We start from the raw sequence: 27,383 nt of genomic DNA, 5'->3' as shown, positions 1-27,383 counted from the left end.
CCACTTTAATGGCCAATAGCTCCTTCTCCCAGATGGTATAATTGCGCTCCGCCAGATTCAATTTCCGTGAATAGTACGCGCAAGGGAAGAGGGCACTACCGGGCGTCGTCGCCTGGAGTAACACCTCCCCAATGGCAATGTTGGAGGCATCCATCTCCACGACAAATGGCTGTTGCGGGTCAGGATGCTTCAGGATGGGCTCCTTCATGAAGGCTTCCTTCAAAGCCTGGAAAGCCCGTTGTTCTGGAGCGTTCCACTGAAACCGAGTCTTTTTCTTCAGGAGCCAAGTAAGGGGAGCTGTTATGGTAGCAAATCGGGGATAAAAATCTGATAATAGTTGGCGAACCCAAGCAATCGCTGGACATCCTTCACACGATGTGGTGGTTGCCAACTCTGCAAAGACTCCACCTTACTTGGGTCCATAGCGATGCCCTCAGGAGAAATGCGATGACCCAGGAACTCGATAGTTGTCTGATAGAACTGGCATTTCTCTAATTTAGCATAGAGCTGATGTTCTCGAAGCCGCTGCAAGACCTGACAGAGATGTCGATGATGCTCCTCTCGCGATGGGGAATAAATCAGGATGTTGTCCAGGTAAATCACCACAAACTGATCTAACAAGTCCCGGAAAATGTCATTCATAAAGTGTTGGAAAACAGCAGGGACGTTGGCCAGGCCAAAGGGCATCACCGTATACTTGAAGTGCCCGTACCGAGTACCAAATGCCGTCTTCCACTCATCACCCGACCGAACTCTGACAAGGTTATAAGCTCTGCGCAAGTCCAGTTTTGTGAAGATTTTGGCCTCACGAGCTGATCCAAGAGTTCAGGAATGAGGGGCAGCGGGTATCAGTTGCGCACTGTGATGGCGTTTAATTTCCGATAATCGCAGCAAAGCCGCAATGCACCGGACTTCTTGATGAAGAGTACGGGTGCAGATACTGGCGAGGACGAGGGCCGAATAAACCCCCGAGCCAAATTCTTGTCCAAAAAGTCCCTCAATGCAGCCAAGTCGGGGTCCGACATGGAATACAAATGCCCCACGGGGAGAGGCGCATTAGGGACTAAGTCAGTGGGGCAGTCATAAGGCCTGTGTGGGGGTAGTCGATCCACCTCAGCCTTGCTGAACACATCAGCATATTCTGCCAATTCAGAGGGTAAGGAGACCCCCGTGGGCCCCTCTACCTGACTGGCACAAATGTGGCGGGTGTGGTCCACACACTGCAGGCTTGGAAAGGTGACCAAGTTCTGAGACCAATAGATCTGGAGGTCATGCGACTGGAGCCACGCCATTCCCAAGACCATGGGAAAATGCAGGTCTGAGGTGATATAAAACTGAATGGCCTCCTCATGATTACTGATGGCCATACATAGCGGTTGCGTGGCAGCTTTAATTGGCCCAGACAGAAGCACTCGACCATCAATGGTCTCCACTAACATCAGCGGATCCACCGGGCATTGGGAATTGCCCATTTAGCCACAAATGCTGCGTCCATAAAGTTCGTAGTGGCCCTAGAGTCAATCAACGCATGGACAGGAATCCCCTTTGGCAACGGAGGAAGAAGCAGGCGCGCCTCCAAGATCAGATGTTTTGGGGGTCCGTGGGCAGTATCAGAAGAATGTGATTCAACTTCCGGTGGTTTAGTGTCGGTGATGGCGGCTTGTTTGTAGCCGTTCTCCTGGGAAAGTGTGAGAACCGCGGAGAACAGCAGGCACCAGCTGTTCCGCGGCTCAAAACCTCCCTCCTGGGCGAAGGGGGGGAGGGGAGTATCATCTGAATAGAGGTAGAGCCTCTTGAACCCCCCAGGAATTTTTTCTTGGGGGGTGAAAAGAGAGCTCCCTCGGAGTTCGGGTTGCCTCCGCCTCCCAGCTGTCTTTGTTCCTTTGGGAACAAAGCAAAACGCCACTACCACCTCCGCGCTTAAAGGGACCGGGTGAGTTATATTTAAAAAGCGGACAGAGTTGGATAAAGGATTTTTCTTATTGGATTTTATTTGGACTTTAGTTTGAAAGATTGACCTTTATTTCTTTTTCTTTTTCTCTTTTTTCTTCATTTTTTCTTGCGTGGAGAGTGAAAGTAAAATGGTGACTGGAAAGTTTTTTTTTTCTTGGAAAAAAGTGAGTAAAACGGAACGTTATGGATTAGATGGTTTTTTTCTCTTTAAACTTTTTCTTAAGGTGTTTTGGGAAGATTTGTGTTTTGGGAAGATTTTTCTTTTCTTTTTTTTGTTAAACTCTCCTTTGTTATTTTTTTTCCCTTTCAGGGGATTTTTTATTTTATTTTTTTTCAAAGAAGGAGGAAAGAAGAAATAAGATTTTTTCTTTTTGAAAATGGTTTCAAAGAGGCAAGCAACTTCTACAGTACCTAAGGTGGCTTCTTCTCCTGCGATTTTACCGGCACGACAACCTAAAGCTACACCACCACCCTCTCCTCTTTTGCCAGCAATAATGGTACAAGATATGAAAGATATAATGGGAAATGCTGTAGCTCAAATCAGAGGGGAAATGAAGGAGCTTTTAGAGCAGAATAATACTCAAATCAGAGGGGAAATGAAGGAGCTTTTAGAGCAGAATAATACTATCTTGAGGCAAGATATAGTTATGGCCTTAACAGGACTTGCTTCTGTGGTTGAGAAGTTGGATTCTAGAGTGGAAGAGGTGGCAGATAAGGTGGATATTCTGGAAGACAAATTTGAAGGCATGGAAAAAAAGATGGAAATTTCACAAGATGACATTGTTATGTCTCAGTACAAAGAGATGGAGTATGCTTTAAGAATCAGAGGCCTGAAAGAAGACATGCAGCAAGACTTGAGAGAGATTGTGGTAAATGAGTTTGCTGCTATTTTGAATAGAAAAAAAGGGGAAATACTCAGAGAAGTTGAAAAGATATTTAGAGTTAACTCCTGGGTTGCAAAGCAAAGAAATTTACCAAGAGATGTGGTGATTTATTTTGGTAAGAGATCTCTGCGTAATGAAATTATACAAGCTTTTTATAACAAGAGGTTTCAGATTGCTGCTCAAGATGTCATTATTCTAAAGGCGATCCCATCCAAAATTTTAAGAAGGAGAAAAGAGTTTGCTTTCTTAGCTAATGAACTTAAAAAAAGATTGATGCCATTCAGTTGGGAGATTCCGATGGGTATTGTTGTGAGCCATGCGGGGACACGTTATAGACTCAATACAGTTTCTAAAGCAAAGGAGTTTTACAAGTCGGTCCTGGGAGCAGGCTCACCACCACCTATGATGCAGAAAGTCTTGGATGGTAAAGAGGTGGAACAGCAGTCTGAAGAAGTAGTATTGATGGATGCTGGAAAGTCACAGGTGGAGTGGCTGCAACAAGCAGAAATTAAAGAGCAAAGAATGACTCGCACAGCACATAGACGTAAGGAAAAGGAACAACAGAAGAAAGAAGTTAAAGAAGTTCTTCAAGAAGTTGCCTCAGTGCCTGTGGGAGGAGCAAGACCCAAGAGCTCTGCAGCACATTCCTCAATGGCAGATCTTCAAGCAGTCTTCTCCAGGCTTCTGGTTAAGGGAGATGGTAAAATTCCTGACATGGAATGCTAATGGCCTCAATTCCCCTCAAAAGAGAAAGAAAATTTATCATTATTTAAAGCAACATAATAATGACATTATTTGCTTGCAGGAAACACACATTACATCTAAAGATCAAAAATATTTAGTTAATGCTCGTCTGGGATCCCATTTTGTATCTTCTGCTCCTGGGAAAAAAGGGGGAGTAGTTATCTATGTTAAGCAAAACTTATCAGCCTGTTTGGTAGAATCTGATCTTCAAGGGAGATATGTTATGATTGAAGTTGGTTTGTATGGTAAGAAAGTACTTATAGTGGGACTGTATGCACCAAACCAACAACAGGAACAATTTTACAGACTGCTACATCAAAAATTAACTTTGTTGGATTACAGATCTCTTATATTAATGGGAGACTGGAATGGTGTTTTAGATACACAAAGAGATAAAAAAGGATCCTCTATTTGTTTTAAACAGGCTAAACTACCTAAAGCTTTTTTTGATTTGAAAGAGGACTGGGAGCTGCGAGATTATTGGCGTGAACATAACCTGGAGGAGAGAGATTTTACTTTCTTTTCGGATAGACATCAATCCTTTTCAAGAATTGATTTTTTTTTGATTACGACGGATTTATATTTTAGGGTAAAGAATGTTAAAATTTTTCCCAGGACATTGACGGATCACAGTCCAGTTTGGATGGAATTGGTTGATGAAAAAGAGGAGAGGAGATCGTGGAGGATGAATGAAAATTTATTTAGACAAGAAAAGAATGTTCAAAAGTTAAAGGAGCAATTAAAGGATTATTTTACTTTAAATATGCATAAGGGAACTTCAATGTCAATGGTCTGGGATGCAGGTAAAGCCTACATGTGGGGGATTTTGATACAAATGAATAATGTTCATAGACAGAAGCAGATGCAGAAACGTAAGGAGTTGGAAGATGAGATTAAATTAAAAGAAAAAGCTTTGATTTTAAATCCTATAGATGAGAAGGTTAAGGAATCTATAAAATTGCTTAAATCACAATTTAATATGTTGATGGCTGATCAAACTGCAACTAATTTACTGTATATGAAACAAAATACATTTTGTAATGCTAATAAACCAGGGAGATGGTTGGCTTACCAACTGAGAAAGAAGCAGAGACAGAGAACTATAGATAAAATAAATTAAATGGTAAATTGGTACATCAGAAGGAGTTGATTAAGAAATCCTTTTTAGATTATAACCAAAAATTATATATGAGTACTAAAGTACAGGTTTCAGATATAGATAATTATTTAAATGAAGCTAACTTTCCTAAATTAACAGAAGATCAGAAACAAGAAATTAATGGTTTGATTACTAGTGAGGAGAGTGAGAGAGTAATTAAAGAATTAAAATTAGGTAAGGCACCGGGTATGGATGATTTGACATCTATTTATTACAAAACATTGGTACAAGAGATGACTCAACCTTTAAGTGAGTTTTTTAATGATGTATTGCAGGGTTCGGAGATTCCCCCGTTGTGGGGTAGAGCTTTTATATCTTTGATTCCAAAAGAAGATCAAGATCTCACCTTACCAAAGAATTATAGACCTATATCTCTCTTAAATGTAGATTACAAGATCTTTTCAAAAATTTTAGCCAACAGGCTTATGAGGGTTTTGCATCATGTAATACATATGGATCAAACGGGTTTTATAACTGGAAGGTACATGAAGAATAATGTCAGACAAATTATTAACTTATTAGAATATTTAGATAAAATAATCAAATTTCTGCAGGATTGATATTTTTAGATGCTGAAAAAGCTTTTGACCATCTGAATTGGCAATTTATGTTAAGATTAATCGAGAAAATGAATTTTGGAGAAAAATTTTTACAAGCTCTTGGTGTTATTTATCAAAAGCAAACAAGTTAATGGGGGTTTGTCAGAGGTGTTTACAATAGAGAAGGGGACTAGACAGGGTTGTCCATTGTCACCATTGCTGTTTGTTTTAACTTTGGAAATATTGTTGATTAAAATTCGAGAATCACAGCAAATAAAAGGAATAGAAGTTAATAAAAAAGAACATAAATTAAGGGCTTTCGCAGATGACTTGGTGGTTACCTTAGCTCAACCTACTTATTCTGTAATAGAGTTATTACAATTGATACATCAGTATGGACAGGTTTCGGGTTTTAAAATTAATAACAATAAGACTACAATATTGCCTAAAAATATGACTAATCTGGATAAGTAGACTTTGGTTAAGTTGACAGATTTTGAGGTTGTCAATAAGGTAAAATATCTGGGGGTTATTTTATCTGTTTCTAATGCAAAATTGTACAAAATTGTACAAAATTAACTATGAAAGAGATTTGGAAAATTGGGAGAAGTTGCAATTATCTCTTTTGGGAAGAATTGTGGCAATTAAAATGAATGTTTTGCCAAAGTTTCTTTTTTTATTTCAAATGATACCTATTTTAAAGAATGAGGTTAATTTAAATGAATGGCAGAAAGGTATTAACAAATTTATCTGGGCAGGGAAAAAACCAAGAGTAAAACTTAAAATTATACAGGATATTTGTGAGAGAGGTGGACTCAATGTACCGAATTTGAAATTGTATTATGATGCTGTGGTTTTAACATTAATAAGTGATTGGGTTAATTTAACAAATGTAGAAATACTCCTCTTAGAGGGTTGGGATTTACTTTTTGGATGGCATGCCTATTTAATTTTTAATAAAAAGGTTGATAGGGTCTTTAAATCTCATATTATAAGGATTTCTTTACTTCGGGTTTGGAGGAAATATTATAGAAGTGATTTTAAAATTCCATTATGGGCTATACCGGGGCATGCGATTGAAGGGATAAGGAGAGGAGTCAAGATGGATAGCATTTCTTATGCACAACTACTTAGATGGGATGGTAAAAATTGGCAATTAAAATCTTTGGAAGATTTAATACAAGAAAATCTTATTTACTCATGGTTTCATTATAGACAAATAGTGGAGAGGTGGAAGATAGATCGTAATGTGGGTTTCCTTAGAGAAGATGAGAATTTATTAAAACAAATAAAAGATCAAAGACGAACCCATATTAAGAGAATTTATGGGGTGTTAGTAGAATTGGATTCAGAAGTAGAATTAGTTAAAGAATGTATGGTCAAATGGGCACAAAATTTTGATGAACCGGTTCTATTAGATACCTGGGAAATTATTTGGGTGAGGAATGTTAAATTTACACAAGCCCAAAATTTAAGGGAAAATTTTTACAAAATGTTTTATAGATGGCACCTTGATCCACAAAAAATGTCTCGTATGTATCCTGACTTACAGCCTAAATGTTGGAGATGTGGATGTTTGGATGCTACTTATTATCATATCTGGTGGTCATGTAAAAATATAAAAGCTTTTTGGATTAAGATATGGTGGAATATTCAAAGAATTTTTAGAAGAAGGGTAAAATTTACTCCACAACTGTTTTTGTTAGGTATTGTTTCTGATTGTGATACTAAAGAGACTATATCACAGGCCGGCAACCTGCGGCTCTGGAGCCGCATGCGGCTCTTTGAGCCTTCCCCTGTGGCTCCCAGCCTCCTCTGCCTTTGCAGAGAGAGACAGAGAGAGGCAATTGCACTTCCCTGCTTCTCTCTCTCTCTCTCTCTCTCTCTGTGTGTGTGTGTGTGTCTGGGTGTGTGTGTTTTGTGTGTGTGTGTGTGTGTATATATGTGTAAAAGAGAGTGCACTCACATTGTTCTCCGAGGAGCTGAAAAGCTTTCTGGGTGGAGCTCCTCCCTTTGCTGCGTCTCAGCAGGAAGCAGGAAGGGCAGGAGAGAGCTAGCTAGCCCAGCTAGGCTGACTCAGGAATTCTGGGAGTTGAAGTCCATGAGTCATAAAAGAGACGAGGTTGCCTACCCCTGAGATTGTTGGAGAACAACTTGAAGCTTGCCAGGTGAGCAGCAGATGGGGGGGGGAGAAAGAGAGAGAGAGAAAGAGAGAGAGAGAGGGGGGGGAGAGAGAGAGGAAAGAGAGAGAAAGAAAGAGAGTGGGGGAAGAGGAGTGGCAGACCAAGGGCAGAGAGGGAGGGAGGGAGAGAGACAGAGAGAGAGAGAGACCCTTTTGACATCTAAAATGAAGATAACACTGCATATATCCTTTTTTTTACCTGTGTGTGTATGTAATTTTATTCTCTTAAAGCATTCTCTCGGTGATCATTGTTTTAATAGTATGGATATTCCCAAGAGTCATATTTTTACTTTTATTTTTAATGTGTGTGTGTGTGTGTGTACACACACACACATACACAAACACTCTCTCTCTCTCTCTCTCTCACACACACACACACACACACACACACCTATAATAAAGATAAAAAAGGATATATGCAGTGTTATCTTCATTTTAGATATCAAAAGGGTTTTGCGGCTCCCAGTGTTTTGTTTTTGGTGGGAAACGGGTTCAAGTGGCTCTTTGAGTGTTTTGGGTTGCCTACCCCTGGACTATATTGATGTTAAATTTAATCACAGCGGCAAGGTTGTTAGTAGGGCAATGTTGGAAGAAGGAATCTTTGCCTACCTTGCAAGAGTGGTTTTTTAAAGTTTCTTATTTGGCGGAAATGGCAAAGATTTCGGCTTTCTTGAAAGACCAATCGCAAGAGAAGTATTTTTTGGTATGGAAAAAATGGATAGACTTTATACAATATAAGTTGGATATAAAAAAATATTATTTAGCTTTTCAATAACTTATACTTAAAATTTAAGATATTTTATAGACTTTTTTCCTTTTTCTTTCTTCCTATTTTCTCGTATTTCCTTGTATTTTTGTTTTTTTTATACATATATTATTGTTAACTAGTTTACAATTTCTTTAATTAATGTATTTAGATTTGTTTATGGTTTATATTTGTTTTAAGACTTTTTGAAAAAGTATTAATTAAGCCTGTATTCAGCTCTGGGAAGGTCGGGGAGGGTTGGGGGGGTTTGGGGAAGGGAACCGTATTGTTTTGTAAAATTTAAAAATTTTCAATAAAAAAAAAAAAGAACGTGATTCAGAGTTGTAGGATGCCCGACCCAAAAGGCCTTTTAGATTGGGCATGGCCCGTTTCCCGACAGGGAAACCGAAGGCATTCTTGGGACCGGCTCCGTCACAGATGCACCTCATCGTTTCTTGGGGCAAAAAGCAGCCAAATGTCCAGGGTCCCCACAATAAAAATACAACCCCCCCGAATGCCGCCTGTTCATCTCTGCCACTGTTAGACGAGGTCTGGCAGCACCTAACTCCATTGGCTCCTCCCTCTGAACTGGTGTCGCACTCACAATGGGGGGCTTACGGATCTCTGGGGTAGCACGGCGACTCCTTTGCTGCTGCAGCTGGGCGTCAATCCACAGGCAGAGATGAATGAGCCCATTAAGGTCCGATGGAAGCTCAACACGGGCCAACTCATCTAACATCTCCTCTGACAAGCCATCCTGGAAAGCATCCATGAGCGCAGCCTCATTCCAGGCTGAATCCTGGCTAAGCAGCTGAAATTCGCTGATATAGCCCTGCAGGGGGCATTGGCCATGCCTCAGGGCTTTCAAACGCCGGGTAGTTTTAGTCTTGATGGGGTCCTCATACATCAATCGCATGTGCTCACAAAACCCCGCAAAGTCGTCCAACAATGGGCTACGTTGAGCTAACAAGGGTGTGCCCCAACGAGCTGCAGAACCAGAAAGCAGGCTTATCATAAACCTCACTTTATCCCAGTCAGTGGGGAAATCATCTGCTTTCACACTAATGTACAAGTGGCATTGTCCCATGAAAACAGGAAACATGTCCGGGTTGCCATCAAATTTGTCCGGCCTCGCCACTTGGCATTTTCTCCTGGGTGGTGGTGGTGGTGGAGCAGCAGAAACCTGGGCAGATAGCTGAGCAACTTGGGCAGATAACAAAACCAGCTGCTGAGCAAGCTGGGCGTTCTCAGCACATAGCTGCTCCATGATAGTAGGGGGTGAGGCTGAAGGCAAACTGTTCTGTTCCAGCCTATTGTCGTCCTTGTTAACTTCACACCCCTGCTACTACAATAGGTGGAGACTTGCAAACAAAAACAAAAACCTCTTTTAATTCTGTTGACAAACCTGTCAAATACAGCAAACTCCAGTCCAAAAGAACACGATGAAAAGCAGACATGAAGTTACAAGAGAAGTCACAAACCAAGATTCCAAGACGCAGTTTTCAAACGGTTGCCTTCAGCAACCAGCACCACCCACACCTCCTCCCTTTAATTAGCAGTCTTAAGGCGGTGCCTCCCCTTGCCGTTTCTTCTTACTTTGGAGGTGCTTCATTGACCTCTGTTGCCTTACTCTGGCTAATTGACGCCGCCTGCGTGCATCAATTAGCAAGTCCATCTGTTGTGATTCTTCCAAGTCTGATTCATGCTGCTCACCCAGCTGAGCTTCATCAGAAACATGACTGGAGGGCCCAGGCTCTGCATCCAACTGTGAGTCCTGTACCTCAGAGCTTCCCTCTGACTCTGATGGCCCTTCAAATGCCTCCTCCACCTCCTCCTCAGATTCCTTCGACTCAGCTGTTGGGAGCACAGGCTGGCACTGAATCATAACAGTTCCAACCTTCTTCCATAGGTCTGAAGGTATCATCCTCGACCATTGGTAGATGGATCAGGGCATGCATCTCTTATGCATACAAGGCTCAGTCTCTTCCTGTTCCCACCAACATCACAGCTCATTCGACGCATAGCACAGCTACATCTGCGGCCTGGTCTACCCAGGCCTCGATTGAGGAAATTTACAGGGCGACCACCTGAGCTTTCCCCTTATTTATAAGGCATTACAAGCTTGATAAATTCACTGCCTCAGATGCATCCTTTGGCAGAAGGGTTCTGCAGCAGGTAGTTTCTACACAAGAGTCATTAGCCTAGAATTCCCTCCCAACAGGGACATGGGTGGCTTTGGTATGTCCCATCGGTGGATGCTATATCTATCATGTTGGAAAAGGGGCATTGTCTTACCTGAACGCCTTTTCTCAGCATGAAGATGTAGCATCCACACCGACCCTTTACGGTTAGTCTAGGCAGATTTCTTTCACGAGGAGCTACTGTGTCGGACCTAATGAACACTTCGCCTCGACAAAACTGGGAAAGGAACGCCCAAAGGAGGCGTGGCTAAAGTTTGATCTTAGTCTAAATCTGAGCAGGAAGTCTTTGATTACCCATTGGTGGATGCTACATCTTCATGCTGAGAAAAGGTGTTCCAGTAAGACAACGCCCCATTCAAGCCTTGAGGCATCCTTTGACTAATAGGATCTATGATGCCACATGGAGAAACTTCTGCACGTGGTGTGCCAAACATAACCTCAACCAATTTTCAGTTAACAATTCCCAATATCCTAGATTACGTGTTGGAGGGTTTGAACCGGGGCTTAGCACCCAGTACCATTCGCAGGCAGATCGTGGCTCTTTCAACGGTCCTCTCCTGCGACAATTTGAGCCCATTGTCGCAACATCCAGTGGTTAGTGCCTTTCTAAAGGGGGCGGTCAATACCAGACCACCCGTGGTACACCGCTATCCGTCTTGGGATCTACCCAAGGTGTTGCAGGCTTTGACTTCCCCTCCTTTCAAACCTCTCAGTTCCTGTTCTCTTCACTTTCTGTCCTTAAAGATGGCGTTCCTGGTAGCTATAACATTGGCTAGGCGAATATCGGAGTTGGCCGCACTTTCAGTTAGGGACAATTTGTGTACCTTTTTTGAGGATAGGGTGGTCCTCAGATTGGATCCTTCCTTCATTCCAAAAGTTAATAGCTCATTTCACAGGTCACAGGAACTAATTCTTCCCAACTTTTGTCCGAATCCCTCACATAGACTGGAATTGCAGTGGCATAAATTGGATGTGCGCAGGGCCCTGCGTCACTATGTTAAGCGAACCTCGGCCTTTCGCAAGTCGGAGGCCCTGTTCGTGTCCTTTCAACCCTCTGCCATGGGTCGGAAGGTCTCATCTTCCACCATTGGTAGGTGGATAAGGGCATGCATTGCTCGGGCTTATATTTCCCAGTCACTTCCAGTTCCCACGCAGATTACTGCTCACTCGACGCGCAGCATAGCTGCGTCTGCTGCTTGGTCCAAGCAGGCATTAGTTGAGATTTGTAGGGCGGCGACGTGGTCATCCCCTTCCGCATTTGTTAGGCATTATAAGATAGATAGTTTTGCAGCGGCGGATGCTGCGTTTGGCAGGCGAGTCCTGCAACAGGTTGCTTCTTCTCAGGGGACACAAACCTAGACTTCCCTCCTCGTGGGGACATGAGTGGCTTTGGTATGTCCCATCCAGTGGATTCTACATTCATCATGCTGGAGAAGGGGCATTGTCTTACCTGAACACCTTTTCTCAGCATGATGATGTAGAATCCACACCCTCCCGTTATGGTAGTCTAGGCAGGTGTCGCAAAAATTGGAGCCATTGCGCCGAACTTCGTCAGTGATGCTTCGCCTCGTCAAAACTGGGAGGACACACCCAGAGGGAGGCGTGGCCAAAGTTCTGACCTAGTCTCTTGCTGAGCAGGAGGGCTGAAACTACCCATCCAGTGGATTCTACATCATCATGCTGAGAAAAGGCGTTCAGGTAAGACAACGCCCCTTCTCTGCAGCCTGGGGGAATAGTTTGTTGCAGTTTGCTGATGCTTTTGCTTCCTAGCTTCCAGGGCCACCATGGACTTGTCACAGTTATAGCCTTGGTTCATGTAGAAGGGAGTATGCTAAACTTAGTCTTCACTTATAGGTGAAGTGATCTTCACAGTATAGGTATTGTGATCTGATCTTAGGGCAAACTTTATTACAGATTGACCCTGTATTAGCCAGCAACTGCTGCATATAGGAGTGGGGGGGAGGGCATTGATGCTATGAAGATAAGGCCTTGAGTATAGGGATTGGAATGCAGGATTGGCAACAAACACTGAGGTCACCTTCTGGAAGACTGGTCCCACATGATTTTGTACCTATCATTACCCTGATTTATTGCCATCTCTTTCCCTCACCAGAATATTGCAAATCCCCAGTACATGCCTTCCCTTCTCCAGGTTAAAGAATCCTATTTACGCAGCCCAATAACTAGCTAGCTAATTTATATAGTTTAGCTGAACTTAGGGTATTGAATGTTGAGCAGAAATATCAGGAGATTCAGACCTATTAGTTATTTGAAGGAGTGAGTTATTGGATTGCATAAATAGGATTCTTTAACCTGGGGAAGAGAAGGATGTGTTGAGCATTTGCAATATTTTTTAACCTGGAGAAGAAAGGCAGCTGCACTAGGTTTTGTTCTAACTTATGATTGATTGATTGATTGATTGATTGATTGATAGATAGATAGATAGATAGATAGATAGATAGATAGATAGATAGATAGATAGATATCAACTTCTTGCTATCACCTAGCAGAGAAAAAAAAAACATGTTAGGACAAAAACCCAGTGCAGCTGCTTCCCACCCTGATTTCTCTTCTAGAGAGGAGTAGGTGGTCTCTTCCCTATTTAACCTTCCATCAAATTATTGAGACGCGTGGTTCCCAAATTGTGGGCAGTGGCATCCCGTTGAAATCACAGGTGCTTTGGGGATATTTTAAATTTCCAAAGGAAACGCAACTGTTAGGTATTTTTTTCAGTTTAGGGGTGATGTGAAAAAATGATAGAAACACTGCTATGAATTAAGAGAACAAGAAAGATGATAAGGGATCTGGAGGCTAAACTGCATGATGAATTGTTGCAGGAACTAGGTATGTTTAGTCTAATGAAGAAAAGGATTTAGGGGTGACATTATATTTGTCTTCCAATATTTGAATAATGAGCAGAATTTTATTAAAAGGAGATTCAACCTAGAATTAAGAAGAAATTTCTTGACAGAACACTTTATCAATGGAATTCAGAAATTGTGGGTGTTCCTTCATTGGAGGATTTCAAGAAGAAGTTGGGCAACCATTTATCTGGTGTAGTGTAAAGTCTCCTGCTTGACAGTAGGTTGCACTTCCAAAGTCCCTTCCAACTCTCTCATTCTGTGTTCTATATTCTATTTATGTACAACCTTCTTAGTTAGGCCTCAGGGAGGTTATAATCAATTCACCCTCTAATTTCTGCCATGCTACATGTGGAAAAAATGTGCAGCTTTCCCAAACCAAGTACAAATATGTGAATAGAATTCATGGTCTCTAAGTTTCTAGTTTGATCCTTTAATCACTACTAATTCATAGATTTTTAAATATGCTAATGTTTCCAATACAAATATTTATCTTGTTTAAATATTTTAAAAAATTACTGCTTTAATAATGATAACATTGTTCTTTGCAGAGAGAGGTTTGGGGCTGTATAAATTCTTCTTTGCCAGGTAAGTGTATTACTATGTATAAACTTGATAGGGTGCTGAACTTCTCATGTTTTAGTTATGAAATTTGTACTTTATTGGATTCCTTTTTTTACATGAGTAATAGATACTAAGTAAGTTTTTTGCATAAAATTTAGGACATGGATCTCAAATATGGTGCCAGTAATTATAACTATGGCTACAGATATATGCATTGGTATCCAGTAGTCTCTCTTCCCTTACACGTATTTAGCTTTTCTGTTCCATGAAAAAGGTATAGGTAGTCCTTGACTTATGAACATTCATTCAGTGACTGTTTAAAATTATGACAGTGCTAAAAAAGTGGACTTATGATCCGTACCAAAAGTTACAGCCGTTGTAGCATCACCATCATATGATCAACAGTGTTTTGACAGCCCACCCACACTTAAAACTGCAAGGGCACTGCTACCTCTATCTCCCACCCAATCAATCCTTTTGGCTCCCTTGCACATCAACAACTGGTGACAGTACTGGGGCTGGGGCTGATGTAGAGGTCTAGGGCCTATGACAGTGATGCCGAATGTTTTAGAGACCGAGTATCCAAACTGCAACCCCAAACCCATTGATTTATTGCAAAGTGCCAGGGTTGCATCAGCATTGTGATGCCCTCAAGGGGGTGGGGGGCATGGCCCACTGGATGGGCATGGCTGGGGTGGCATAGCCACCTCGATGTTGCTCATGGGGGAATGCCTGTGGGGGCAGGGCAGAGTTTGGGGAGATCCAAGGAGTCTCTGGCAGGTGGGGCAGTGGGCAGGAGACTTATCCTGCAGGGTGAGGTGAGGCGAGGCAGGGGTCAGATTGGGGGTGCCATTGCCATGGGGCAAGGCAAGGCAGGGGCTGGGGCAGCTGCTGCCCGACACCATCGGCTCCCGCACAGAGAGGCCAGCGAGTGCATGGGGGCCGACGGTGTCCGTCAGCAGCTACAGCCTGCTGACCCCTCAACAGGCACACTCTGGAGCTCTGCAGCCTGCTGCCAATACAGGCCAGCCCTCCAGCAGCAGGCGGAGTAGGGGAGGGGGAAGGCATATGATGCAGACTGCTGGATGCGCTTACTCCGTCTGGATGCACCTACTCTGTTTTTGCTTGTGGTTGGAGAGCAGGTCGCTGCTGGTCATCTCTTTGGGCCCCTCACAGATCTTGCCTTGGCCTGAACATGGAGCCTGTTCCCCGCACACACCTGACACACCTTGTTCCCTTCTCAGGCCAGCGCCGCCAACAACTTGTGGTCCATTAGGCTGCCACCACCACCCAGAGCGCATGGCTCGCCCAGTACAAAGGAGTCAAAATGGCAGGCTAGCAAGCTCAAGTAGAGGTGATAGAGCACATCCACGTCCAGTAAGCCAACGGCCACCCTGAGTGGGGAAAGCTGGATCCCCATCAGCGCCATGGCCCTCCAGTCCCAGCTATGATTGCGTGACACCCCGCCATCTCTGCTGGACCTGGGCAGCCATAACGCCATGGGGATCCAGCTTTCCCCACTTGGGGTGGCCTTTTGTCTGCTGGCCCTGGGCGTGCTGTACCATCTCTACATGGAACTTCCTAGCTGACCGCTTCACCTCCTTTCTACTGGGCAGGCCTACAGCTGTGCATGGCAGCCTAATGGACCTGTGCGAGTGGCTGGCAGCTGCAATAGGTACCGAGGTGCGCGAGGAGAATGCACTCTACCTGCGGGCCAAGGGCAAGACCCAGTGGCGATCAGCTCTCCAACCAAAAAGAGATGAGATGGAGTAGGCATCTATGTGATGGTCTACATCACATGCTCCCCTGACTCTGTGGCCTGCCGCTGCAGCGCTACTGCTGGAGGGCTGGCCCGGTATTCACAGCGGGCTATGCAGCCCTTGCTGCCGGATTCTGTCAGCCCTTGTGCGCCTGCCTTTGGGGCCACTGGGCTGGGCGGGGCCAGGAAAGCAGAGTCTACTCCCTCACCATCTCAGGGGCACCTTCGGGGGGCCAACACTGCTTGCTCGTTCATTTCCTGCCCCGTCGCTTCCAAACACCACGTGTTCACTACTCTGGCGATCTCTACTGGGGTGACAGCATGCGTGCCCACAGAGAGGGCTCTGAGTGTCACCACTGGCCAGTGTGCCATAGGTTCGCCACCACTGGCCTATGACCTAAGTGACAATACTGGTGCTGGTGCTGGAGTAGATGTATAGGGCCTACAGCGTAAGGGCTCAGCCACTGTCCCCAAATCACTACTTAAGCCTCAGTACTGCTGCTGCCACAAAGAAATGCCTCCTCAATCTCATCCCACAGCCAGCCATGCCAGCACCACTGTGCAAAGTTCCAGTTGCTTCCCCATAGATTCTGCTGCATTTCAGAATAGATATTTACAGCATCAGACTTTCCTTTCACCACCAGATGCATCCACAGCTGAGCGTCCTTTCGGCTTTGGCCCAGACGCTTCACTCTTTCTGGCGCTACTAGTACTAGCCCTCTGCTCTTCCCCAGTAGCATATTGGATACCTTCCGACCTGAGGGGCTCATCTTCCAAAAATATAGATACAATACCTATAAAACCTGATCTCATTAACTAAACTTATTAAGCTTACTATATATAAAACTAATCTAGTTTACTTGCTAATTTATAATCCTTTGTTGAGTGTATATCAGAATAAGTAAGAAAAATAACACTGGCATACAGTATTAAAATAGAGAAAACATAGCATTTTGACTTGTTAAACTTACTGATAGTTTCAATCCACAAGGCACTTAGGTTTTTGTAAGGCTTCATAGCAAAAACTCACAGCTTCTGCCAAATATTAAGGGCTGTATTCTTCAGTAATAGCTGAAAAGGATTAAATTTTGTGTACTACCCTTAAATTTTGTGTACCACTCTTTAGTGTCTCCTTGCTCATAGAAAGAAGAGCTTAGAAAAATCTGAACCATAGATTCTGTCATTGTAGATCACAGTAGGAAACCAAAGTCATGAATGTTAATATAGTACAGGTAGTCCTCGAATTATGACCACAATTGGGATTAGGATTGCAGTAGTAAATTGGTGATGTTGTTAAATGAGATGTTATGTGATTGCACCAATTTATGACAGCAATCCCCGGACTCTTAGTGTTAACCAAGAATCATTAGGTCATTAAGTAAGTACATACCCCAATCCAAACCATTAGGGGTTCGGTCCTACCCAGCCCCATGCCTTGATAAGGTAAGGAACTGCTTCCAACTGCCTCTTCCATACCTGTTTCCATACCTATTTCTTCCCTTTTACTGCTTTGCACCCTACTATGCAGGGTGGCGAGCAAGGCTGCATGACTCTGGGGTTGCTTGCCATGCCCTTGAAAGTCACAGCTGCCCCAACCAAGTCTCAGGCAACTTCACCATCTGCACTCTGAAATTCTTGCCACTCTGCACTTCACTGCTCTAGCATACCCTCATCATCTTTGTACTTCCACTACCCTTTGGCAAAAAGCAAGCCAATAAAAACAATATTTTTGCATATATTTGGCAAAAGCAAGCCACTTTGCATCTGACAAAAGCATGCTAACAAAATATCCCCTTTGTGCCCTACTGTTAAGCTGGGGCAATTCTACCTGACATATTGGATCAGCAGCTGCTTGTTGCTTCCTTCCTTCTTTCTTACTTCTGCTTCTTGTGGTGCTCGAGGGAATCCAGCACTAGCCTGGGCATTAGCCTGGATAGCTTTTGTACAAAGGGGCTTCAGCAATGGGAATAAGAACACGGTGAAGATAAACTGGGATTGTGGAGCACAGGACAGCAGGGAAGTAAGAGGGCATAGAGGGAAGAGAGATAAGTGGAGAATTAGAGTCCTGTAGTTGTAAGTGTGGGGCTGGTTGCCAAGACCATGAATTTTCATTGCATGACTGCAGTGGGCACTGCAGTGGCAATAACTTTAGGCAAGGATTATAAGTCCATTTTTTCATCACAATCATAATTTTAAATGGTGGCTGAAAGAATGGTCATAATTCGAGGACTACCAATGCTACCTTTATTTTAATATTATAATAACAGAATCTTAAAAGCCTGACTGTGTTACCTCCCCTCTCCGTTTACTTTTGTTAGAGCAAAGGAGGGTCTTGTCTGAGGCACTTGTTCTGCCTCAGACTCAGATTTTTTTTTTTTATTTGATCATTGCCTTAATAAGTGGTTCTTTCATGGTCGTTCTTTCCATCCATTACAATTTTCTCCTTTTCATATTGGCATCCAGGATGACAAAGTGGAAAGACATGTTTGTAAATATAAGTTTTTGTAAACAATAGGCTCGGCACTATTAACAAATGAACAATAGAAGCGTGGTGCTTGAGTCATTTCTTTCTGGTATTCTGCATCAACTATTTTTTTAACCATACTCATGACATCATCATTTACCAGTTGGCATAGATATTTAAGTGAGAAGCCAAAGGGAATGAACTTTTGCTCAATTGGCAACAAATTGCCAATTTTCTTTCCACATATAGAAGTTAATATTTTTTCTCTATTTCATTTTGAAGCTTGAATAGATCTTTCTGAATCTTTTTTTTCTCTTCTAAAATGCCAGCAACTCCTACTTTTGTGTCAGTTTCAGATTTGACAATCATTTCCTCAGTGCCTTCATTTATGGTCATTAAAAATAGTCTGAACAAACAGGGATGAGAACAGAGCTGTTGTGGCTGTTTGAATACTTTCCAATCTGATCTAGAGCTATTTATGGTATTTTTTGGGTGTGGTCATGCTCAATACAGCTTAAGCTAACAGGTCTGTATTTTACAGGTTCTTTCTTCTTCCCTTTTTTAAAGATGGGGGTTTCTTCCAGTCTCATGACATCAATTTTGTAGTATAAAACTGTAAACTGTTATAAAATCAAATATATAAAATGTAGTAGGGTTAACTAAAACTTAAAATATTTCATTAAATTTCAAGCATTAAATAAAATACTACTAAGATAATGTACTGTGCTAAAAATTAAATTTAACTACTTAGAGAAGCATTTTGTTCCATTGGTTAAGAAACCAGGTGAGATAGAATTCTATCCTGCCTTTAGCATGAAAGCCAGCTGGGTGACTTTGGATCAGTCACTCTTTCTCAACCTAACAGAGTTGTTGTGGGGAAAATAGGAGTAGAAAGGAGTAATAGGTATAATCACTGCCTTGAGTTATTTATAAAAATAATAATGGCAGGATTAAAAAATGTTTAAAAACATTTAAATCTAAAAATCAAATTAAATAATTGGAAATTACAGTATCCTACTCCAGCATGAGCCATGTGAAACAGCATTATTTTTTCAATATCTTATAAAATGTGTGCTGTTGCATGTTGTACATGTCATGATAAGGTTAGAGTGACAAAATTATAGGGAAATGCAGAAATGCAGAATTGTTTTATGTAATCTAATGAATATTGTGAAAATAAAGAGTTGCAAATTTTGCAAAGTTGCAAAAGAGAAGAGGAAACTAGGCTTGTAGTTTTAACTTGTTTGGGATTGTGCAGCCCAAATTTTCCTGGAAAGGGATCTATCTAGTATACTTATCACATCACGTAACGTGTTGCGATGTATCGTGACTTTGTTTGCATTGCTGGAGCTGGGGTGGGTGCGGCCTCCACATAATGCAACCAGCCCGTGGCCGGCAATTTGACACCCCTGGTCTAGTACCTTCCATAGTTAGAGGCAGATATGAAAAGTGAGTGTGAACAAAGGCCTTTCCAGGAGGATTGAGAAATTAGGCACTTCCAAACCCATATACAAAGAATGCCTCCTGAAATTATTTTGGCAACAGTATATTAGATTTGTAATGCAATGTTTTGTAAAGTGTTACCTTTCAAGTTGTTTGATAATTATAGAATATAGCTTTAAAATATGCACAATTATTTCATAATGTATTTTATTTTTTTTCTTCAAAGGTGTTTTGAAAAAATCTGATGGTTGGGTTGGCTTGGGCTGCTGTGAATTAGCCATTGCTGTAGAATGTCGACAAGCATGTAAACAAGTAAGTGTTTGTTTTTTCTATGATCATGTGTGTCCATCCTGTCAAGCCCAAGAAAAGTATAGGATCTCCTGCTAGACAGGGGATTGAACTAGAAGACCCCCAAGATGCCTCCCAACTCTATTATTCTGTATTCCATGTTCTATATAATCTGTACTCTGAGTGATTTCTATGGAAATTTGAAATGAAACCTACAAAAATATTATTTTCAGATTCTACTTCTACAAATAAAAAAATAACAATTGTTCAGAAATTCCACAGCATTTTAGCTTTTTCATTTTCAGTTATTTTATTTTGTAGTGCCATTAATTTTTGCTTGCAGGTAGTGGTATTTCTTGCAGATACTCTAGAGCAAGGCTTTTGAACTGGTGGTACGCATATTACTGGTGGTACATTGGCACCTGGTAGGTGGTACGTGACTCTGCCTAGCCTAGACAAGTGTAGCAGGAGGAGGGAACAAGCTAAAGAGGTGCAGCACAGGACTTGCTGTGAGAGAGTCATCAGGAGCTTCAGGGCTGCTGGGGCAAGACAAAGGCCCCAGGATTGGCACTTCCAGCTTACCTGGGAGATAAAAGAGGAGGAGGAGCGGAGACAGGAGAGGCTATAAAAGGAGGCAGTTTTGGCGGGAGAGGGAAAAAAAAGACGCAAGCTTGGGAGGAGTCAGCTGGAGCTACACCAAAGAGAAAAGAAGAAGGAGGAGAAGATATAAACCAGTCTGGCTGGGAGCCGATCTACCACTTCCTAGCAGCCATCAATGCCGGGCATACACCCAAGTGGCAGCGAAAAACAGGAGAGAAACACAGCTGGGGAGGTGTCACCCTCTGCGAGGAATGAAGAAAGGCAGCATTCCCTGAAGGAGATCAGCAATTAGCCCACACCACCGTTTGAGAGTCCCCCACACGGTCCAAGAAGGATGGTGAGGATCCTCCTGTGGACCATGCCCTGGTGCCCACCACAGTCCCACCCCTCCCACCTGAGATCCCCGGTCCACCCACAGGCACCCCCGACTTAAACAACATTGAGCTGGCCACGCCTCCCCAGCCACTGACTTTGCTTGTCAAAATGTTGCAAAAGAGGATCACATGACTCTGGGACCCTGGGACTATCAGAAATATGAATCAGTTGCCAAGCCTCCGAATGTAAATCACATGACCCTGGGGATGCTGCAACAGTCATAAGTGTGAAAAATGGTCACGTCACTTTTTTCAATGCCATTGTAACTTTGAACAGTCATTAAGCGAACTGTTGTAAGTCGAGGACTACCTATACTTTATCACTTCTTTCCTTTTTTTTTTTTTTGGTCATCAAGTTTTTGACACCTTGCTAGGTGCCTGGTGGTACTCAAATATTCCATATTCTAAAAGTGGTGCAATCAGTGAAAAGGTTGAAAAGTGTACCACCGGTGGTACTTTAGTACCTGGCAGGTGGTACATAACCCCTAGCCAAGTATAGTGGGGAGGGAAAGAACTAAAGCGGTGCTGCACAGGCCTGGAGGAGATCAGCTGGAGCTGCAGGGCTCGGCAGAAGCCCCAGGATCTATGCGTGCAGCTACATGCTGATTGGAGCTTCTACCACACCTGGAAGAGAAGAGGAGGAGGAGGAGGAGGAGGAGAGAGAAGAAGGTATAAAAGGAGCAGGTTTTGGCAGGAGAGGGAGAGAAAAAAAACACGGAGAAAGAGAGAATAGAAGAGGCTTTTGTTAGCGAAGTGGTAAGGAGAGAGCGAGCAAGAGGGGCCTTTCTGAACGACAGAGGAGTGAGCGAGCGAGCAAGTGGGCAAGCAGCTTTGGAAATGACGGCAGTGAGTGAGCAAGCAAGCAGCCTTTGGAAGCGATGGCAGTGAGAAGCAACAGTGCAGTGAATGAGCGGCAAGTAAGCAAGCGGCCTTTGGAAGCAACAGGGCAGTGAGAGGAGAGAGAGAGAGAGAGAGAGAGAGAGAGAGAGAGAGAGAGAGAGAGAGAAAGTAGCCTTTGAAAGAGACGGAGTGAGTGAGAGACCTAGGTAAGAGGCCTTTGAAAGAGACAGAGGAGTGAGTGAGTGAGACCTGAGCGAGAGGCCTTTGAAAGAGATGGAGGAGTGAATGGGGGAGAAACCGAGTAAGAAGCCTTTGAAAGAGATGAAGGAGTGAGTGGGGGAGAGACTGAGAGACCTTTGAAAGAGACGGGGGAGTGAGTGAGTGAGTGACCGAGAGACCTTTGAAAGAGATGGGGAAGTGAATGAGAGCGAGCGGAGGCTTTTGCAAGCAAAGTGTGAGTGAGTGAGAGTGAGCAGATGCTTTTGCGAGTAAGTGAACTAGCGGAGGCTTTTGCAAGCAAAGTGTGAGTGAGGGGCTTTTGCGAGTGAAAGGTGAAAGAAGAAGGGAAAAAGTGAGAGAAGGAGGGAAAAAGAAAGGAAAAGGCATTGACTTCTGACTTCCTCTGTTGCAGTAGAAGGAAGCATTAACATTGAACCTCAACTTTTTACTTTTCAATAATATTATAAACTAGCTATTTCTATAACAACAAATGAATCTAACCAGTGAAACCCAAAATCCCCCCCGTTTTTTTAGTCATTAAGTTTTTGACACCTTGCTAAGCACTGGTGGTATTCAAATATTGTCATATCCTAAAAGTGGTACAATCTCTGAAAAAGTTGAAAAGCCCTGCTCTAGAGCACCATTATTGCCACTTTATTTGTAATCAGTCTGTGCAATCTTCTTGCAGATTATAAACAATGATATAACCCAGTTGTCAAAATGATTCACTGGAACATCTGTAAAAATTATGTGCTTTTTAATGAAAAATGGAGAAAAGTTGGAAAAGTAGCTGAAAATAAGTAGTTGGAAAAGTAGCTGATAATGCGTGGATTAAAATATTGTGGGATTTCTGAATACAGACTGACTTTGACTCATAATACACCAGATATAGCTGAGGTTGGAAAGAAAAAGGTGCTGATAATTGATGTGGCAATATCAGAGAGTAATAGAATAGACTACAAAGAATTTGAGAAGATCAGAAAGTATCAAGATCTGAAAATTAAAATTAAAAGATAATACCATAAACTTGCCGTATTGGTCCTAGTGGTTATCAGCACATTGTGTGCCGTATCAAAAAACTGAGCAGCAGTTAGAAAATCTGCACATTGACAAAACTTCCATCTGTGAATTGGAAAAGGCCACACTGCTTTTATCCACATATATACTACGTGGATACATTATAACATCCTAGGTTCTTCAGAAGAATTTGATGCATATGAAAGCCAACAATAGCTAAAGATTTGGCAGCTGTGACTCCATATTGCAGTGATATTGATGATATTATTTATTGAGTCATATCCAATTCTTGATTCTATGGACCAGGTCTTCCCATAACGTCCGATCTTGCACTACTTCTTTGAGATTTTCTATGCTTTGGGTGATGTCAGCTTTGATGGTGTTCAGCCATCATGTTCTTTGGCAGCCTGATTTCCTTTTATCACCAATTTTTATCATCATAATTTCTTCAGTGAATTTGCCTGCATGGCATAGCCAAAATAAGTGAGACATAGTTTTGTGATTTTTTATTCCAGGGACATGTCTGATGTTATGAATTTCAGTACTTGTTTGTTGATCATCTTTCCTGTCCATGGAATACGCAGGAGTGTTCTCCAGTACTACAGCTCAAACGAGTTGATTTTCTTCCTGTCTTGCTTTTTTAAAGTCTAACTTTCACAACCATAGCTAGCTATGGGGAACACAATAAAGAGGACTAACCTACATTTAGTTGCCAAACTGATGTCCTTTCTTTTCTGTATTTGGCTTATGTTCATCATTGCTGTGTGACCCCATGCAATCCACTTTTTATTTTTGTGCTGCATTTACCACTTTGAACGATCTACTCAAAGTGATAAATGCAGCACAGAAATAAGGAAAGTGATTTTTTCCACATTTTTTCCACAGTTACCATCCATTTCTATTCTGATGTTTCCATTCCTTGCAATGGTCATGAGCCAATCGGTTCTCCATATGGTATTCACACAGTGGTTTTCTGATTTGTGTACAGTGATTTCATCAACTTGACTAAATGTGCTATTATACTTGTAGGATTCTAGGATTCTACATAGCTCCTCATGATCCACCCAATGGAAGGCTTTCTTGTAGTCGATGAAACACATTTAAATGATTTTTTGATATTCACAAGTTTTTTCCATGATCCAGTGCAGATTTGCAATATAGTTGTGGGTGCTATGACCCCTTTGGAAGCTGGCTTGAACATCTGGTAATTCTCTTTCAATGATTGGTGCTATTGTTGCAAGCAGAATGTTGCTGATGTAAGGAATGAAAGCAATTTTGTGATAATTGGAGCAATCTATAGAATCACCCTTTTTTAGTAGTGGAATGAACACTGAGCATTTTCAATCCTCTGGTCACATACTGATTTCCTAGTTTTTCTGGCACAGGTCTCTAATGACACTGGTGATACAAGTTTCAATAATTCTGCAGGGATAGTGTCAAGACTTGGAGCCTTGTTGTTTGGCAGTTAGTTCATCACCCATATGATCTCCTCCTCAAGGATGGCCAGTTCTATTTCTACTTCTCTTTCTTTGTCATCCTGAGGTTGGGCCTCTTTGCTTTCTGTGTACAGCTCTTCGGTATATTCTCTCCTGTTCTTGATGCCTTGTTAGTCAGACAGTTCTTCCCCTTGCTTGTTTTTACTGATGCCTTTATGAACAATAAATGGTGCTTGTATCTTTTTGACTTGCACAAATGCATTCCTCATATGACCCTTCATATAGTCTGCTTCAAGTTATTTACATCAGTAAACTTAATTGTCCTTCCTTTGCTGTCCTCTGGAAAGTTACATTCAGTCTTCTTGTTTCTTCCCATTTCCTTGCTGCCTTGGCTGCTTTTCTTTGTTCAGCTCTTTTGATGGTTTCATCTGAAAGCAACTTGCAACTTGCTCTTTTTCTCTGCTTCTTATATGATATGTATTCTTTTGCAATTCTAATAATAGTTGATTGAATTTCCTGCCACAGTTCATCAGGTGTCTTCTCAGTTTGACTTTAATCTTTGCCAGCAACAATTCATGATTTGAGTCACAGTCAGCACTGGGATATATCTTAAGAGTAAGGATTGAAGTGGTCCATCAATAACTGCATAGAACATAGTCGATTTGATTATGGTAAAGTTCATTTGGTGAGGTCCAACTGTATAAGCAGTGGTTGTGCTGTTTGAACCATGTATTCATGATCCTAAATCGATTTTCTTGGCAGAATTGTACCAAACACCTGCATTGTTCCTCTCACCTAGTCCAAAATGATCAGTGATGCCTGTCTCTGCATGTTTGCCAATTTTTGCATTGAAGTCACCCAAAATGTAAACAATGTCATTTTGGGGCACTTGTTTCAGAATTTCTTGGACTATGGCATAAAAGCCCTCTATTTCGAGTTCTGTTGCAGCAGTCGTTGGGACATAGACTGGAATAACTGTGATGTTGAGGGGATGGCATGAATTCTGATGGTCATAATTTGGTCATCAACTATTGAGAAGCTTGCCACTGCTCTAGCAAGTTTCTTGCTTATGATAAACACTACTCTATTTGTTTTCCTGGTATCATGTCCTGAATAATAGACAGTGAAATCCTCAGACTGCAAAAAGTCACTGTGTGACCAGTCTAGCTTACTGACACAAGGAGATCAATTTCCAACCTCTCTCATCTCTCATTTGACAATATCTAATTTATCCTGACTCATTACTGTGACATTCCAGGTGACCATCTGATATATCTCTGTACAACGCAGACAGTTGCTTACTCCACTGGCTCCCTCAACAACTAGGATTCCTTTTGTCCTATTGTTGGGGACCCTATCTGGTGTTTGAGAACCTTTCCATAAAAATTTCTTGGCAAGTTTTTGCGGAGTAGATTGCCAGTCTTTCTCCAACCCTGTAACTCACTTTTTGACAGCTGCCCAGGGACAACAACTGTAGCAGTGATGACCAATCCGGTATGGAATTCCTTTTCTGTTGTCTTATGGTTTATTGCATTGTATGGTAATATTCTTAATCTGGCTTTTTGGTTGTGACCTGTCTGGCTTGTGTGACCCTGCTGGTATATTTTGTGGTGGTATACCTCCAGCATAGTTCTCAACCTTAACAGATCATAAGCTTCTCTCCCAGCCCAAGGGGTATCTACATGGAGGGGATATTGTGAACAGACAATAATTATATAAAATTATTAATTTTGTATTGTAGCTGACATTGGGGAACCTACTGAATACTTCTCATATTTTCCCCACAAAACAATCCTATGAAGTGGGTTGGACTTAGAGCAAGTAACTGGCCCAAAGTCAGTCAGTCAACTTTCATACTTAAGGGAGGTCAGAGTCCTGATTCCTAGGTCAGCACCTTAACCATTGCGCTGAAGTGGTTTTCAGACTCTTACTCTGTCTTATACTTTAGTTTATAATTGAAAATCTAAGAACAAAGATGAGAACCTGCAGCTCTCTCTATTTTCTTGGACCACATTCACCATTGTGCTTAATTATTCTATAGCTAGAAAGATAGAAGATATGTTTCAGCAGCATATGGGGGTGGGAATCTTATACATTGTTTATGTGTTTATTTTGTGTTGACTAGGCATCCTCTCAAGTCTCTTTCCCCCTATTTTTGTGAGTATCTGAATTCCTAAATTCATTAGAATCTTTCAACTATTGTCTCCATCCACAAGAACTGGAAGGATTGGTTAAATTCCAAAATTTAAAATCATGTAAAGGATTCAGATTTATTGCTATAGTAGAAATATAACTGGTGACATTTTAAAATGATCACAATTCTCATCTATATACTTGCTGAATTCTGTTTCTGAATAGTCAGAAAAACATATTGATAATAACATTTATTTTAGGCATCTTCAAAAAACGATATTTTGAAAATTTGCAGGAAAGAATATGAGGTAAGCATTTTACAGATATTATTTTCTTCATAAGTAACTTTATTTGATATAGATTGATTATAAAGTTTGTCTGTAGTTTGTAGAAGAAAATCATGCCATGTTTAACAGTGTTAGGTTGGCTTTTAGCAATCTGATTTGCAAATAAGTGCCAGCAGAATGAACCTGTGTTTTCTCCTGCTCCTTCCTTTTTTCTTTGTAATGTTTGGTTTCTTTTTAATGTCATTATTGCATATAACCTATACACCAAAACAAACTTGATTAATAAATCTTATATTCTTGTAATCTGGAAATTGTAGTCATAAATACTTGTGTGTGATCTGATGTTTATAAGCCAGTGGTTCTCAACCTATAGTCCCCACACTCCTGGCAGATTGCGATGTCATCACAAGGGGTCTGTGAAGGTTTGAAGAAATTTTATGATTGAATTCCTAATTTAAGTCTCCGGGGTCCGTGGACATGGTCCGTGACCATGAAAGATATTTAAAGGGGAGTCCATGGTAAAGAAAAGGTTGAGAACCACTGGTTATAAGCTGCTCTTTTGTATTTGATGTTTTTGAATAAGAAGGTATATTGTGATTTAAAAATCTTGCCGAAACCTGGAATGGGCTGCTTATTGGCCCTGTTCCTTTTTGTTACCAGCCATGCTAATCTTACTCTCTCTACTACTTCG

At 41.9% G+C, this 27,383-nt stretch overlaps 1 protein-coding gene across 3 annotated transcripts in view; it reads left to right on the top strand.

Moving 5' to 3' along the window:
* Positions 1-26,935, top strand: part of LOC120310059 (reversion-inducing cysteine-rich protein with Kazal motifs-like) — a 121,068-nt gene extending 94,133 nt beyond the window's left edge. Inside the window, exons 3-5 of one of the 3 annotated variants that reach the window (XR_005557257.1) lie at positions 13,820-13,856; positions 19,725-19,810; positions 26,666-26,935. Coding sequence is in view for 2 of the 3 variants with exons in the window: in XM_039348001.1 (XP_039203935.1) it covers positions 13,820-13,856; positions 19,725-19,810; positions 25,727-25,816 (213 nt within the window). In the remaining variant the exon portion in view is untranslated. The other 2 variants (XM_039348002.1, XM_039348001.1) reach the window with 2 other exon arrangements.
* Positions 26,936-27,383: the final 448 nt, after the last annotated feature.

This window comes from Crotalus tigris, unplaced genomic scaffold, assembly GCF_016545835.1.
Source record: "Crotalus tigris isolate CLP2741 ecotype Arizona unplaced genomic scaffold, ASM1654583v1 scf7180000018106.563195, whole genome shotgun sequence".
Lineage (NCBI taxonomy): Eukaryota > Metazoa > Chordata > Lepidosauria > Squamata > Viperidae > Crotalus > Crotalus tigris.
Note: the sequence above shows the minus strand (reverse complement) of the source record. Positions and strands in the feature narration are given on the sequence as shown.